Source organism: Pseudochaenichthys georgianus, chromosome 24 (genome assembly GCF_902827115.2).
Source record: "Pseudochaenichthys georgianus chromosome 24, fPseGeo1.2, whole genome shotgun sequence".
Classification (NCBI taxonomy): domain Eukaryota; kingdom Metazoa; phylum Chordata; class Actinopteri; order Perciformes; family Channichthyidae; genus Pseudochaenichthys; species Pseudochaenichthys georgianus.
In genome coordinates this window covers 29,083,424-29,100,734 of record NC_047526.1, presented here as the reverse complement: position 1 = coordinate 29,100,734, position 17,311 = coordinate 29,083,424, and the positions used below count along the sequence as shown (strand labels likewise).

General features: G+C 41.8%; 1 protein-coding gene across 2 annotated transcripts in view; it reads right to left on the bottom strand.

Moving 5' to 3' along the window:
- Nucleotides 1-17,311, bottom strand: part of lama2 (laminin, alpha 2) — a 202,303-nt gene that overhangs the window by 123,638 nt on the left and 61,354 nt on the right. For both annotated transcript variants that reach the window (XM_071202002.1, XM_071202003.1), the window contains exons 6-14: nt 17,020-17,199; nt 16,297-16,386; nt 13,590-13,707; nt 11,283-11,461; nt 10,926-11,025; nt 10,489-10,546; nt 9,469-9,571; nt 9,176-9,316; nt 6,556-6,720 (exon numbers count right to left, since the gene is read on the bottom strand). In XM_071202002.1, the coding sequence (XP_071058103.1) occupies nt 6,556-6,720; nt 9,176-9,316; nt 9,469-9,571; nt 10,489-10,546; nt 10,926-11,025; nt 11,283-11,461; nt 13,590-13,707; nt 16,297-16,386; nt 17,020-17,199 (1,134 nt within the window). The remainder of the gene's footprint in view (nt 1-6,555; nt 6,721-9,175; nt 9,317-9,468; nt 9,572-10,488; nt 10,547-10,925; nt 11,026-11,282; nt 11,462-13,589; nt 13,708-16,296; nt 16,387-17,019; nt 17,200-17,311) is intronic.

The following is a 17,311-nucleotide window of genomic DNA, read 5'->3' as shown; positions in this document are numbered from 1 at the left end:
GGTCAGGTCAGTAATGCTCCATCACGTGTTTCTATGACAGGGTGAATCTTAAACTGAAGCTTGACTTTAAAGCAACCCAACGGAAGTTTCATGTAAGTTTAGTTCTTTCACTCGTAGCTCGGGCTGCGGGGTGCTAGAGACGGGAGCACGTTGATGCGACCTTCCTAGCCGGAGATATGGCCGCATTTTACAATAACTTCCGTTGGGTCGCTTAAAAACAAATATCGCAAATCGAATCTCAATATCTGTCAGAAAAATCGCAATTGCATTCTTTCCCAAAATCGTGCAGCCCTAATATCTACTCTTCACTTCACACATTTCCATAATTATAAAGAGCTGTTTCCTGTCCATAAAACAGCAACTGTAATGTATGATGTCAACAAGAAATATAATCTTAATTTGAAGATATTTGCAATACGGTATGTTTCGCTAGACATTAATTTTGTTCTTGTAATGAAAACATCAGTGAATCGGATCGGATAATTAATGTTGTATCACTGGAAAAGAAAACCAGGTGTGATGACTTTTCCCTTTTTCCTGAGCCTGGAGATTACTGTGTGAAGCTCTGCGTACACTTTCCAGGAATACAAATGTGTGTGACACCAAATGATTTGGTTGCTGAAAACTGGAACAAATCCACTGTGATTGATGTAAAGGCACTTTTTAAGCCATGTAAGTGGAAAAAAAGAAACGAGAGAAGAGAGGGAGAAAAACGGGAGGGGAATCCATCTCATGCAATCAAGACAAGATTAGGAGAGGCAGTAATATACACACACTCTTCTACACACATTTCACTGTCTCATAAGTCACAGCTCAGTTGTTCTGTGAAAGCTGATATTCCTCTTGAGCATTAGGTGCAAAAAGAAGAACTGATTCCCACAGAAGTATTTAACAGAAACACTTTCACTTTCATCACAACTTTGAGGTGTCAGACTCAATAACCAAAGTGAAACCGTAGTATATTTCCAACACTTCTCTGTCTTTGCTTTGCACCTGTAGTCGCTTTTCTGTTGAAAGGACTATTATTCTGTGTTACTCCTTATTCACACGACCATGAAGAAGACAAGGAAGACGAGAACAATTAGAAATGGTTTCAGAAAGTTGTAGAAAGTACAGACACAATTAGAGAAAGAGTGTGGATGAAATGTAACACAAGCTGAGTTTCCTTTCATCAGGATGCGTCTCCTCTCTCCATGTTCATCCATCACCCTCTTTATCTCTCTCTCCTTCTCCGTCACTCCTCTGAATGATGAGCATTCCTTGTGTGTGAGCCTTTTATCTGACTGTGAACCTGTGAGTACATCTGGGTACAAGATGGAAACACGGAGGTAAGGATTTGAAGCTTTTGAAGGGGCTGATATTTCCTTTGGATATTAGACATGTTTACTTCTGACCAGGATCTTGCTCAAATAGTTCCTCATAAATGATAAATCACAGCATATTTTCTCAAATTCCTCTTGTCAGAGTTAATCTAAAACAACTTTGAGACCCACGTTATCCCTTATGTAACTTACAGAAAGCTTGAGAACATTTCAAACGGATTATTATGTCAATCTGGCCCTTCATACATCCCGCACTGCGAGGGGGACCCACGTTCCCATCAGCAAAAACACGTGGGTTTGCTATCCTGGCTCCAAAATGGTGGAATGAGCTCCCCATTGACATCAGGACAGCAGAAAGCTTACACACCTTCCGGCGCAGACTGAAAACTCATCTCTTTCGACTCCACTTCGAGCGATAGAACTATTAACAAAGCACTTATATACTAATAAAGGACTGGCTTATCTAAAGCAGTAGAGTAGCACTTGAAATGCTTTGGCTCTATCAAACCTGATGTACTTTATGATTCTGTTTTCTTCAAGGTTGTATCTTCCTGGTCGAATGCACTTATTGTAAGTCGCTTTGGATAAAAGCGTCAGCTAAATGCAATGTAATGTAAAAACACAGCTATAATGGTCAAGAATCCTCTTTAAAAACGTAACCGTTAAAGTGCAAATTGATCCAAAGCAACAGCAGATGTTATTTTGTGAAGTAGTATTTATGGTTCGAAGAAAAGAAAATATATTCCAAAACATTCCATTATTACTGTATACTATATACAAATGCATTCTGAATACTGTGTGAATTGTACCAAATGAACTGTACTGTATACTGTAATTGCAAGTTGTACTCTCCTTTTAGCTGTGTTGTCCTCTCCTGAGGTAATTATGTGGCTTTCCAGCTGCTAAATGCTCCACCAGCGTGTCCCTACCACTGTGTCTGCCGTCTGGCAGGTCGCTCACTGTGGGTTTGTAAGAGCTTTTGTGAACACGATGGTACCAGGAGTTAGATTGAACCAAAAGCTGAGAGATGTTAAAAAGACTTTCCCAAACATACCTGAATGTATTCCATCGTTAACATAAGATATTGATTGAGTTGCTTTAAATATAACAGTTTGAGTTTCAATCAGAATCAGGTTTATAGCAGTTTATAGCAGGTTTATACACACAAGGAATTTGCTTCGGTGTACATGTGACAAAAAAGTATTAAAAACAAGTAGTTTTAAAGAGGCCCCAATTGTGCTTTTGGAGGTTTTCCCTTTCCTGTCGTGTGTTATAAAGGTGTTTGGGCACAATGACATCACTATGTAACACTCGCACTTCTATTGGCTAACTCTCCAACACTACTACTTTCTCATACTCGCAACATTGTCAGCTTTATTTGGCTCTTCATGCCGATTCCAACGTATCTGCATTCTAAACCACAGGAATACTGCTTATCAGTCATTGAAATGGCTATGCTTGTGAACATACACAATACCCAATGAGCATCAAGGGAACATGCTTCTGGACCAATGAGCATCCACAGAGCGAAGCACACTAATAGGCCAATGAGCATCTCTGGTGATATACAGGAGTTCATGCAGGAGGAATACGAACATTATCACACACATGTATACTCTTATACATCCACTGCTAGCTTGTCATTACACACACTGCCTGTCGCTTCCAATGATACTCGCTAATGTGACAAACCGCAGTGTGTGTGTGTGTGTATGTGTGTATGTGTGAGTTGTATAGTCAAGTCACATAGCATCTATCTCTGTAACACGATCAGCGATTGAAGCAAATAATCGCTTTTACATACAGTACTCGCACACTGCTTCTAGCAATTACACACACACAAGCGCACACACACACACACACACACACACACACACACACACACACACACACACACACACACACACACACACACACACACACACACACACACACACACACACACACACACACACACACACACACACACACACACACACACACACACACACACACACACACACACACAGGTAATTTGTTTGTTTCCCATGTTTGGAGGCATTCGGTTCGGCTCCGCTGTCCCTAATGCCTCCAAAACACATCATTATCTGACTTATATAGGCCTGGGAGTGTGTGCGACTGTGTGAATATGTGTCTGAATGAGAATATGTGTTGCTGTTTTGTGTGTGTGTGTGTGTGTGTGTGTGTGTGTGTGTGTGTGTGTGTGTGTGTGTGTGTGTGTGTGTGTATATAATAGTGTGTGTGCTAAGAGAAAAACAGTTGATTATCGAGTTCAACAGGCGAAACACTGTTTACCCTGAGAGACACAAAGCGAGCGAGAGAGACACGGAACGAGAGAAGGAAGAAAGCTTGAGGGAAGTAGAGGGAGATGATTTAGGAACAGGGAGGTGAACAATGGGAGTCCTGGAGAGACGGAGGGAGAGTCAGAGAAGCGGACCAATGAAAAGAAGCGGGGACGGAGGGATGGTTAGAGGGAGGAGGGAAAGAGGATCAGACAAAGAAGTGAGATGACAAGCGAGGCCTGCAGGGCGCAAAGTAATGAAATTCTGTGCTATCTTACTCTAAGCCATGACACCCAGACAAACATCACAGCCAGTCTGTTGTTGTAGTAGGGCAACAACCCGACTTCAGAAACATGGACTGCAGCTATTTGCAAGCTGGAGTGATGCAGTCTAATCGTGGCCACAGCAAACCGCTGCGGAAACTCAAACAGTCCAGATTAGCAGGAAGAGATACAGTGGAGCACGGCTTACATCCAGGGGTAAATCGACTGCATTTATAAAGCCCCTCAAAGCGCTTTATATATAAAAAAAAGTCAGCATTAACCGATCCACAAACATTTACACTGAAGCCGAGCCTGCCGTATAAGGTGCAGGGAAACACACTTTTAAAGGCATCCTATTATACTGTTTTTCATCAATATATTACAGGTCTCAGATATATACAGAACATGTCTCTGAAGTGTTTGGCTCCAAACACCAAACAGATCATTGCAGCATTACCCATAATCCCCTCTGTTTCAGCCCTGTTTCAAAAGTGCTGATTCTCTGTCTGTTACTTTAGATGAAAATAAGGAGCCCCTCCCCACGCCCCTCTGAGAGATATTTGGTTAAAAAGAACTCAATGGTGCTCTAGGAGGACATTCAGGTGATAAGGGGAGGGGGGGGGGGTTACATTGGTTGGTGATTGGCTAACGGAGCGTCCACACTACAGCTTCAAAAAAAGCTTGGAGCTGGGCGTGTCTGAAGCTTGGGGATTTTATTTGAGCAACGTGACCAACAACCAATCACATGAATCTCCCGCCCCCGACATACAAAGCAAAAAACCCCGGGGATTGTATGGGAGCAATATATATATAAACTCCCCAAACAGGCGAAAACCTACCAGTTTCCCCACTGTCTCTGCCACCTCCCTCCATGCCTGGTTCCTCCGGTTTGTATCCCGGTAGGTGAAGAGGGTCTGGTCATACAAAACCGGGTGATTTACTACGGCGATAATTAGTTTCTCCTCCATCTTTTTTTGAAATATAGAAATGAACGGCGGGATATCTCTCCCAGCTTAGACGCGGTTTGATTGGCTAGGGCTTGAGCTGTCAGATTTTCAGACACGGGATTTGATTGGCTGGCGCTGGCTACTCCGGCGTCTCCGGCGTCAGAGACGAACTGCTATGCTACCCACAATTCAGTTCGGCGAAAAGCGAGGCAACGTGACGTCACCCCATTCAAAGTGAATGAGCAGACGCGTTGGAAACCGTTTTTGAAGCTGTCGAAGCTGTAGTGTGGACGGGCCGTAACGGTTACACATCATAAAGTGGCCAAAATCTGATCAGCTTATTTTCAGACAGGTTTTTATAGAAATGGACAAAAAGTGAGAGAATCTTTTTTCATGAAACTTTCAGTACTTTCAGAATCTCTTTACACAGAGGGGATTTTGCATAACAGGTGACCTTTAAACATTCACACACCATTGGCAATGCCATCAGGAGCAACTTAGGGTTAGGTATCTTTACCAAGGACACAACGATTGTTAGACCACCACAGAATCTCACAGCCACACAGGGGACTTCCTTTTAGATCATAAACCTGATTTGGTTTTTTATGTCTTAATGATGTCGTCTCATGTCAGATGTGTTGTGTTTTTGCCTGTCATTGATGTCATTAGGCAATTAGAAAGTCAATGTTTTTGTCAGTTAGCAGAACCATGTTTGGACAGGGGGATGAAACTTTAGATTGCACATCACCTTTATGTTTTAAGTGTAATCAAACATAAAACCAAACAACTGATGTACGATAGTGACCTTGACAAGTCTGACTGCCGGTGCTACACCTTCGATACATCCTTGACCAACACCTTAGTCCTAAGCAGATACAAGTGTGTGTTGTATGGTAAGCACTGGGGAATGTAGAGTCTTTATTATTCCAACTTTCAATATGAACTGATTTCGCACGAGATATATTAAATTCAAATAATGCTTTCTAAAGGAGGACAGTGGTGTATTTCAGATTCAAAGTGAATGGAAGCAACGGCAGGAGCATCCGACCTATCTAATACAATCCAGTCTCTGAAAACGTATCATTCTTAAGAGAAGATGTGTTGTTGAAACTGTATTAGAGAGGAGGTGTTGTTTACTTTTATGGCTATTTCTGAGGCAGAACCTTTTGTACCTTCCGGCACTGTGTGATATTACTTTGTATTGTATTCATCCTGCATTGAAGGAATGTATTTTTCAATACACTGAAAACGTTCTGTAGCCACTAAAGCTTTATTTTGACTGAATACTATATATGTGTTTTTTTAAACTTGAAACTATGAATGTCAAATAATGTAAGCTTTAATTAACTTATCGTTAAACATCATTTGCTGTCATGTAGTTGTCAGTGTTGGTCAGAATTGTATAGGAACATCTACACACAAAAACTGTGAGAGTATAATTAGGATAGTCAAAATAAAATCCACCCTTCATTATTTTGAACTTGAACTCAGATAATTACAAATGAACAACTGGATTTTTAATTACTCTACAGTACAACCACTACATTTACATTTAAACTGAAGTGGAAAACTGAGAGTTTGCTCAAAAGGAACACATTCTGTAAGTGGGAAAGCATTATTCTCCAAAGCAAAGGTTTAAACCATTTTCTTTTTCAGTTTTTACAAAATTCTCACTATAATTTAATTGCCCACTGCATGAACAATATGTGTGAATGGATAAGAGTGTGTATCTGCATCTCACCTTGTTTCCCAAGTAAAGCTCAGGTGCGTTCCAGTAGTACGCTGAGCCGAGGTCATTCACAACGTCTGAGTGACGGACGCTGAGGTATGGAGGCGTCTGTCTGTGAACGGACCACACTCTTCCTCCTGCTTCTCCGAGCAGGTGCCAGCCCGTCAGAGTGGTCTCCTAAAACACCAGAAGAAGAACATTTTTTTACTTTCAGCTCCGTCTACTGAGAAAACAACAGCTTGTATTCTTATATTGACATTAAAAGGCTAATATTTACTATACATAGGCTTAGACCAGGGGTGTCAAACTCAATTTCATCGCGGGCCACATCAGCATTATGGTTGCACTCAAAGGGCCGGTTGTAACTTTAAGACTATATAAAAATACATATATAAATATATCATATATATAAAATAATGTATTATATTACATGATTGCCTCTGCATTGGATTATCATCGGATAGGGTAATAACTTCATAATTAACTACGTCTGAAAGCAGAAGTCTAGGGCAAGTCTCTTCAGTGCGTATGTCTCAAAATGATTTAAAAAGAAAAGCCAAATTCTGGAGAAAAATAAATAGAAGTGACATTTTGAAACAAAAATCTAATTATGAGAAAAAGGAATTCTATGAAAAAATGCATATTTTGAAGAAAAAAGGCAAATTCTGAGAAAAAAGTCATATTTGAGATGCATTGTGGGACATGTAGTTTATGGGCAACGTGCTTCTGTAGCATGTAACCGTATAATAAACATATTATATTCTTTACAAACTCTTGTGGGGCAACATAAAATGAAGTCGCGGGCCGAATGTGGCCCCCGGGCCTTGAGTTTGACACCCATGGCTTAGACGATGGGCCACTGCATCTCATTTCAAATGTAGTTTAAAATGTACCAATAAGTAGCATAATAATATATCCCACAATGCTCTGGTCATTCTGTAAAGACGTTTGGATAAGGTCGGACACTTTGCCTGTTGCAACTCATGTTTTAAATGTTGGAATAAAGTTATGAAGATTTCAGTGTGTTCAACAGAACTGACCTTCATGCATAAATACAGTTTCATGCTTGTTCAAATATGTATCCATACTATAGGAGTCTCCAATCATGTTCAACTAATTAAACAATCTGAAAAGATTTAATTAATAATGGCCTGTGGTCAAATTCGTAAAAAGAATTGCAGCTATAATTGTGTAGCACATTCATTCTTAAATCACTACATGTTATGCCGTCTTAAGGTCCCACCTGATCGAAATGGGAAGATGTATAAACAAAAATATGTGAAACTGAAAATATGTTTGAAGATGTTGTATTTCAGCAAGGGAGTCTTCCAACTGATACCGAAATGTACTTTTTCTTAACTCCTGAAAGTGTGTGTGTGTGTGTGTGTGTGTGTGTGTGTGTGTGTGTGTGTGTGTGTGTGTGTGTGTGTGTGTGTGTGTGTGTGTGTGTGTGTGTGTGTGTGTGTGTGTGTGTGTGTGTGTGTGTGTGTTTGTGTCAGACACACATCTGCCATTGCAATTAACCTGACCTTGGCTTCCCCTTTTGAACACACACACACACCCACCCACCCACCCACCCACACACACACACACACACACACACACACACACACACACACACACACACACACACACACACACACACACACACACACACACACACACACACACACACACACACACACACACACACACACACACACACACACACACACACACACACACACACACACACACACACACACACACACACACACACACACACACACACACACACACTATCGGTGTCTAAATCAGGGCTGTCATCCTGTCAACGTCTCCCCTCCCCGCCTCTCTCACCCCGCTGTCAGTCAAAAACTGTTTTCCTCTTTTCACCTCTCTCCTCCATCTCGCCTGTTGTCTCGTCTCCACTTTCCTCTTTCCAGTCTTGTCCTTTGGCTTCCTCTCCTTCGCCCTCTCCTCCACTGTGCTCCGTAACTATCCATTCTTTTAAATGAATATCTTGCAAATACGTGTATTCGCTTAAACACGTCATGCCCTACCGCTACTACTATTGCTCGTTGACGCAACAAGTGAAGCAATGACCGCATTCCCATGAATGAAGTATGCTATTCCATGTGTTCACCTCAGCCTTGTTATGGATCACACGATGGCCATAGGCGCGGCAGAGAGTTGACGTAATAGAAATATAAACAATAACATTTTGGCTCATTTCTGGAGCAATAAAGAAACAGACTTTGGTCTTTCAGCAACGAAATAGTCTGCGTGTCTCTGCCCACGTCTCCCCTGTGCTAGCCTGCATAGTGGGAGAAACACAGTGTAGTGGAGGACGTCATATTAGACTAGAGTAGCTGCAAATAACGATGCATATCTTAAACTGCATTGTTATTTGTGTATTTTGATATGTCTTATTCTATTTAAGGCTTTTTAATGCATGTTTTTAAATGTATTTAAATGTCATTTCATAATGTGTTTCTGCTGCATACCTCTTAGTGCTCTTAATGCCTTTTGGTTGAAAGGTGCTATATAAATAAACTTGCCTTGCTTCTCAGGAATAGCTAACAACCTTTTCACAATTTCTACATGATGAAACTCAGATGAAGACACAGATATTGGCTGTCTGTGTGCGTACGTTGTGATAGGACCATGTGGAGGACGAGCACTGGCTGGAGATGCCCATACAGGAGCATTTGTCGCAGCCTCTTGGATTGTGACCTTGCAGGTTGAAGAATCCCAGTTTACAGCGGTCACAGTTTCCTCCCTCCACGTTCTCCTGCAGGACAGAAAGACAGAGGGCACATCAAAAGTGTAAAAGGCTGCCCTCAAACTGACGTTCTGAGCACAGAGCATGTTATTGCAGTGTTAATGTGGTGAAGATAATGATGACAGGGCTCGACAGGTTAAGGCAGTGCCATTATGCAGTACCTTGCACACACACGGTGTTACACACGGGTCAGCGTTGCTGCTTCCCTCCACACTGCAGTTACAGCGCTGGCAGGACGGGTAGCCCATATAACCCACAGCACACCTGCAGACACATGGGTTTAATAACAATAATAACGATGAGTGTGACGAGTATTCGAGAGGTCACAGGGTCAATTATTCTAACAACCGCCGCGTCCATCCGGATCTGAGCCTTCGGTGTGCACCAAACAGCTGACCGTGCACCACAGGTGACGAGGCTCAGAGGAAATGTATTAGAAACGACTCTGTAATTAAGAGAGAAAGTGGGGTCAAGCGAAGTCGATTAAGAGGGCCTTTTAAGAAGTGACTTTAAAGACGATGCTTGTGCGGTTGGCCTGATTTGAAGGCAGGTCATTAAAAAGTTTCCCGGAGAAGTTGTATAAGCTTTTAGATTAGATCAGATTACATGAAATGAGCCCCACAGGGAAGTAGAGTAGTTGCAGTAGAGGACAAAAGATAAAACAGATAATTATAATGAGTGATAAACAATTCAAGATAAAGCACTTTAGTTTAACAGTTTATTTGTTTTAATTTGAGGAAGTAAAACAAGGCTACCTTTAATGGTAATAAGCTGCGTTTAGGTCCTGATTCTTTTTTAATTTATAAGTTATCAAAGAGTTTCCATGTTGCATTCAAGGAAAAACAAATCAAATTGATATTCATTCGATGTCCAATTCCTTTACTACAGTATGTGCAAGGCAAAAACCATGTGTGTCATATTAAATATAATTAAAGATCTCAATAGAAACTTTCTAAACACTAATTGGATCAGACAACAGCTGAACATGTTCTGCTCACCTGTCACATAGTGTCTGTCTCTGTTACTGTGTGTGTGTGTGTGTGTGTGTGTGTGTGTGTGTGTGTGTGTGTGTGTGTGTGTGTGTGTGTGTGTGTGTGTGTGTGTGTGTGTGTGTGTGTGTGTGTGTGTGTGTGTGTGTGTGTGTGTGTGTGCGTGTGTGTGTGTGTGTGTGTGTGTCTCACCTGTCACATTGCAGACCCCCAAAACCCTCCTTACACCGGCATGACCCTGCTGGCTGAACTGTCAGTCAAAAACACACACACACACAGACACCAAAAAGAAAACAACAGTGTGAGGGAAACATCATGGATATCTCCTGGAAGTGGCTGCAACCTAAAGTAGCTCCGATAAGAAGAGTACAACTATCTCTAATATAAATACTATTTGTATTCTTTCAAAAATAGAGTTCAATATAGTGTTGAACAGCTTCTGTGGTAACCCACACCCCCATAGGACATCAAGCAGGAAGGAATCAATGAAATGTAATTGAAGTAATATAAATTAAGATGGGGGTTTGAGTACCTCCAATTGTTCTACTACTATATCCAACATGAACAATAATCAGAAAGACGATACACATAAGGACAGAGAGGAACACTTAAAAATGATCTTAGCATACGAGGCGTAGCCTGGCTTGAATCCGGGACACATGATTGGCTGATAGAGCCATGCGAGTCACATGAGCAGGGGATGCAGGGGTCCTCCTCCTCAGCGTTCACCTGGTGAGGAAAACAATAATTTCAAGATTAATGACGTAAAGGCTTTAGTGTCATATGCACAATAGCTACAGCTTCATTTTGGCAATACACATCTCGAAGTCCCAGGCTCCTCCAGCGCAACATACTGTACTATATACTCAAGACATAAGAAACAAGAAAAACTACAAAAGAACGGTGCAAGGGGCATTTCCACAAACACTAAGTTGATCAGAACACATTATAAAAAAAGCAGAGGTGCATGCATATGTTTAACGTACCTCGGCGGGTCTGTAAAATCCTGCAGCACATGTCTGACAGTTGATTCCAGCTGTGTTGTCGAGGCAATTGATACAGACTCCGCCCCCTCTGTTTTGACCTTGGACATTCAGGCTGAGTGACAGGTCTGCTACCGTCTGATTAAAGTAGCACTCCTCTGCCTTATTGTGGCAGTTACACTCTGAAAACACACACACACACACACACACACACACACACACACACACACACACACACACACACACACACACACACACACACACACACACACACACACACACACACACACACACACACACACACACACACACACACACACACACACACACACACAATAACGTGTTAGTGTTGTATTGTCTGCAGGATTGTTGCCCCCACTTTCCTATCCGAATACGGAGCTTGAAGCGAGGAGGACCACTCTTTTAATCCATGTACTTCTTCCACGTAGGAGTTTACAGAAACATCAAACCCTGTTCTGAAGACAGTGCCCTGAGGTGCGCACACTGACCCTGAGCTGCGTGTTATCTCCACGGGCCAGAGAGGAAAAAAAGTGGGTCTTTTCCACAGTTTGATTGTGAGTGGGTTGCCTAGCATTAACCCTGTTTCCTACTCACCAAGGTTACCATTTAGACTTTAAAAAAGCAAAGCAAAGCATTGTTCTGTGGACATGGTAGAAGAAGGGTCACACGGGTCTCTTGGAGAAACACACGATGATGTTGGGAAACACTCCAGTTTCTCAGAGGGAGACTCTGAGAAACTGGACTTTGAGGAAGGATTTCATTTCTGTGGAAAGGAACACTGTGATGATAGTGTTGACAGTTCTGTTAGGGGGAAGAACAGTAGTGGAAATCTGCGCATTGGCCAATTTATCCCCGGAACATTTCAGGGCCCGTTTCCAGGTCTGATCTCAGACTTGGCTCAGCTGACCTGTGAAGCCGGTTGCTGCTGCTGGGCTTCCCTTCTGCGCTGCTTTCCCCAAGACGCCCAATTCCAGCTAGGCCTTCATCCACCTCCAGCATCAGATGGCTTTAAACAATCACTCTGAACCAGGCTGTATCACCCCGGGTGTGTATAAACGCCACGATGTGTCACTTGTTGCACTTTAGTAGCCTGTGTATTATTCACCCTTAGAGCTTATCCTGATCAAGCTGTTGTATTTAAATGAATAATATGGGGGAATACAAACCTTAGGAGACAGCATATCTGATGATGCATAACTACAAATATAATCATATTTTTCGTGTTGTCTATGTTTTATTTTAATATCTTTTGTTATCCATATACACACTCTGTCTGTGAGGGAAATCCTTCCTCTGCTTCTCTCCCGGAGGTTTCTCTCATTTCCCCCCGTTAATTGAGGGGTTTCTTGAGTTTTTTCTTGTATGCCGGGAGGATCTAAGGACAGGGGATGTTTTATGCGATACACACTCCAAATCCACCTCGACAAATATTCCATTTGTGATATTGGGCTTTAAAAATAACATTTGATTTGATTTGATATATTTTCATGGATCAGAAACATATAAATGTTATCATATATCCTTAAATTATAATAGTTTATAAGTGTGCTTTCTTGCCGGATTTGCTCGTGGCACACATAGAAAATTACCAGACGCACAAACTTTTGATAACGACAGCGGAAAGCCCAAATGATTAACATGGACACCTACAAAAAAGACAGTGCACGTGCAAGCATTGGTCGTTCAGCGTTCTGAGACACTCTGATTCTGAATGGGCTGAAGTCATTGCCTCCTTTATGGTGCTGTCAGGACCTTTAAAGTCGTGTCACCTCAGTCCTGTTGTGTCAAGGCGGGAGTAGCCGTTATCAGGCCATGAAGACTACAGCCTGTTAGAAGGAGTAGCCTGTGTGAAATAAAATGAAGATGACATGTTGTAACCATAGTTTTATGATGACAGGAAGAAGCCTCTAACCTCCTCGCCGTGCTGCTACGTAGATGATGAAGGTTAATGGATGCTAAGGTGACTTTTGATGGCTTTATACAGTCTCACATCAAAGACTCATCCTGACCTGATTGGCAGGCAAGGATATTTATTTCAGTGAGCTCCTTCACAGTTTCATAAAGTCTGGGGTCATATAAACTGAAGGTGTGCGGAAGTAGTATTGCAGGCATGTTGTCTATTGACAATTGTGGGTACATATGCAACATTATAATAAACAATGTGGACAGTACCATAAGAAGTCTGGAAAAACATTAAAAAGTAGAGAAAGTTTAAAAAGTGACTGCTGGTTTCTAGAAAAGTAGGAGTTGTGGACAGTTGTGTGACATTTTTTTGTGTGTTTTCCTTACTTTCGCAGACATGTCGAGTCAGGAAGGTTCCCGCCATCCAGGCCTGCTGGTTGTAACCGGGGCAACAACGATCACAGCTTTCCCCGCATGTGTTGTGTTCACACTCACAGCTGAACTTCTACACACACAGACACAGATTCACAAACAAATACACGTGTAAAAGTCAATGAAACAGATATAAGTGACAGTTTTATAATTAAAACGTTTTTTTACATAAATGGACGCTGACTTAATTAGAAGGCTTAACATGGAACAATCTGAATCATGGTCATATTGTGCTTCCAGTGAAACCACAAGCTGTCAAGTCTCTGGTGGGGGGAACATATCATTTAAAAAAGTTGGACCTTTTGAAAAGCTTTTCACATGCAGTACAATTGGGATGATCCACTTCATTTTGACCACATGCTAGTTTAAAATGTAGGTTTCCAATCAGCTGTTTGCTGTAAATATGAGACACATTTGCATCCCACGGCTCTGCATTTATAAGAGTAATCTATTAGTTTAAATGTATTTTTTCAATATATATTTTTTCCTTTTTTTGTAAAGTGTATGTGGTCTCATAAATCTAGGTATACTTTAATTTGAATACTAATATATGTGATTTCAGTCTGAGATTGTAAGACTCTTAACTGTGTGTTCAATGTCACAAACTTCACTTAATTGTTGTGGTTTGGGGTGGGTGATAAAGTTATCTTCTTTGAGTGACTTTGTGTGAAATAGAGGGCAGCACACAAGTAATTATCAATATGCATGGCCTATTGAAAGCCTATCAAACCACACTGTATTCACAGGAGAGCCAAAGGCAATAAAATAACTTAGTTCACTTTCCAGATTGTCAGTGGGTAGCAAATGGGTTCACTACAACTCTCCCAGGAGAGACATATGTTCAAGACTAAACACAGTCGAAGCAGAAAGAAGCAGGACATCTGCCAACTTGGAGGTTCAGTAATTCAATTTAGGACTTTCTGTAAATTGGTCGATGTGAAGAGGCTGCCAGATTTAACTGAGAGGAGAGCAGTACAATAGAAGAGTGAGAGCCAAGTTTGGATTGGTTGGCACGAGTGACTTTGCCCCTTTTATCCGAGACGCAGCGCTACAGCTCCGGCTTCTGGCTTCCTTTGCACTGAGCGTGCATCTGAACAAATGTTCTGGAGACGATCATCAACAAATCATCTCGCAGGTCTTCACCTCGTCTGCTTCCTGAACGTCTGCCCGGGATTTTACTGCATGGATGGATGGACTTGTACCAAAGGAAAGGAGCTAAGTGTCTTGTGGGCACATAAGGTGAGAGAAAATCTGTGCAAAACTCGTATTTTAGCCTGATATATTAAACAAGTACAAACATGGTTTAAATATACAGTATGCGGTTATAAATAAAGACGCACAATCTGTTGGACCAACTACTGCATATCCACGCATCGAGATGATCCCTTAAATGTTAACCCTGAAAAACTATACATATGTTAAAGGTGGGGTAGGTACATTTGAGAAACCGGCTCGAGATCGCTAGAATTTGAAAATACACGACCGGAGAAAATCTGCCACTTCCTTATAGAGCCCCTCCTCCAACACACACTAACGCGCACATGACCAATGAGGGCACGAGATAAGTTTGTGCCCCGATGGGAGGCTGACAGGCAGGTAGGCCATCCAATCGATTGGTTGTACTTTTTACATTATCACGGCTTCTACAGATGACATTTTTTTATGGATTTGTTGTCAAAGCACTTCAGATATTCATTGCTATCGGGATGTTAAGAGCATTCCATGGAATATAACAAAAAGTGTATCTCGAGCCGGTTTCTGAAACTTACCTACCCCACCTTTAAGCAGTTATATTTTGAAGTTTTTTGCCATTGTTGGGACATGTCTCTATGGTAATAATAGTTAGTTGCAGAGACCTTATATATGATTTTATATTTAATACGGTTGCACAGGGACATACTGTACGTTTGACAGAAAATAAAATGGAAGAATCTTCAATGTCATTTATTATTACTCAAGCACGTTTGAAGATATAAGCAGATCATAGCTTTTTTACAGTTAAAAATACATTATGGGTTTGCTTTTTTTCAGTGACTTTAAAATACCTCTTTCATATGGAGAAGAAACTAGAGCACTGGAAACTGGATCAGTGACATCACTTATTGTCAGTGACATCATCACCAAGGGACCAGACACCAGTGTCACATCGGAGTTAGTCTTCACGGGTCAGCCTCAGGACATGTAAAGGACCCAAGAGTATGTGTGTGTTGGTGCGTGTGTATGTGTGTGTGTGTGTGTGTGTGTGTGTGTGTGTGTGTGTGTGTGTGTGTGTGTGTGTGTGTGTGTGTGTGTGGTGTGTGTGTGTGTGTGTGTGTGTGTGTGTGTGTGTGTGTGTGTGTGTGTGTTGGTGCGTGTGTATGTGTGTGTGTGTGTGTGTGTGTGTGTGTGTGTGTGTGATCAGGTGTCTGGTATCAAATACTCCACCGTTTGAAGTGACATGGGAGACAACGCTTCACTGTGTCACCTGTGTCCCTTGCAGACAACCAGTTACACACACAAATACACACACCCACACACACACACACACAACGTTTGATACAAGGCGGTAGATAAAAAGCTGGTGCCCGAGGTGGCTCTTTGGTCCTGTTCCTCCGTATGAAGAAGCTCTATTACCTTGTGGTATTGTTAAGTGGAGTGAGAGAAATTCAGTTAAGTATTTTACCTTAGTATCAGTGTTGAGCGGACAAGCTTTGGCGTGGCCGTAACAGATACACATCCCTCCCACTGAGATGTCCTTAATGGAATAATAGTACTGAAAAGAGAGAAGGTGAGAAAAGGAATACAACAGCGTTAATGAGCATCGTAAAAATAGAATGTTTTATCTCACTGGGGTGTAGTCTTTAAAAAAGCAAAGCCTGACCGAAGAAATTATGCCGCAATAGTAAAACCACATCTGGTGATTTGTTGAACAGCAGTAATGGTAAATTGCTGAATCACTTTAAAATGACTTGTATTCATCCACTCACGCTCACAGATGGCAGCGAGCTAACATGTGGCCCGGTGCTGACCGCCGGGAGCTATTTGGGTTCAGTGTGCAACAATACTTTGACATGTGGATCGACCCACTTTACCTCCAGAGCTACAGCTGCCCACAGTCTGCACAATGGCCAACCTTACTGTATGGGCTACTCATCTGACTCAACAATGTAACAATAAAACGCCTCAATCGCAAATAAACTAGATCATTTTGTATTTTTACAGTAGATTTGTATACAATTATATTTCAATGACAGATCTTTAAATTACATATTATTGTTAACATGATTATTAAACGTTTTACTGTTGTACAATGAGCTTTGGCAATACTGTGCCAATAAAGCTTCTTTGAGTTGAATTTAATCTTCATTTCAAACAAAGAAATATATGAAAAAGTGTTGAGCCTCACCCTTCTCGTCACGATGGGATCGAGCTCCCTCGGGTCACGCTGAGTCAGAGTCATGAGGTCGGCGTTCAGCGTTCTGATTCGCTGAAACACCAGCCTGATGTAGCGGGCGGAGGTGAAGTTCAGCAGGGTCTGGGAGGGGTCCTCTGCACTCGGCCGGCCATTGATCAAAGACGCGTGGATCTATAGAGAGAGACAGGCGAGATGTGACAGCAGACTTAAACTGAGCCACTGTGATGAGACACACGTTAAAAGGCGCTTTTAGTTTCTTGCGACTGCAGATAGTAGAGAGTCG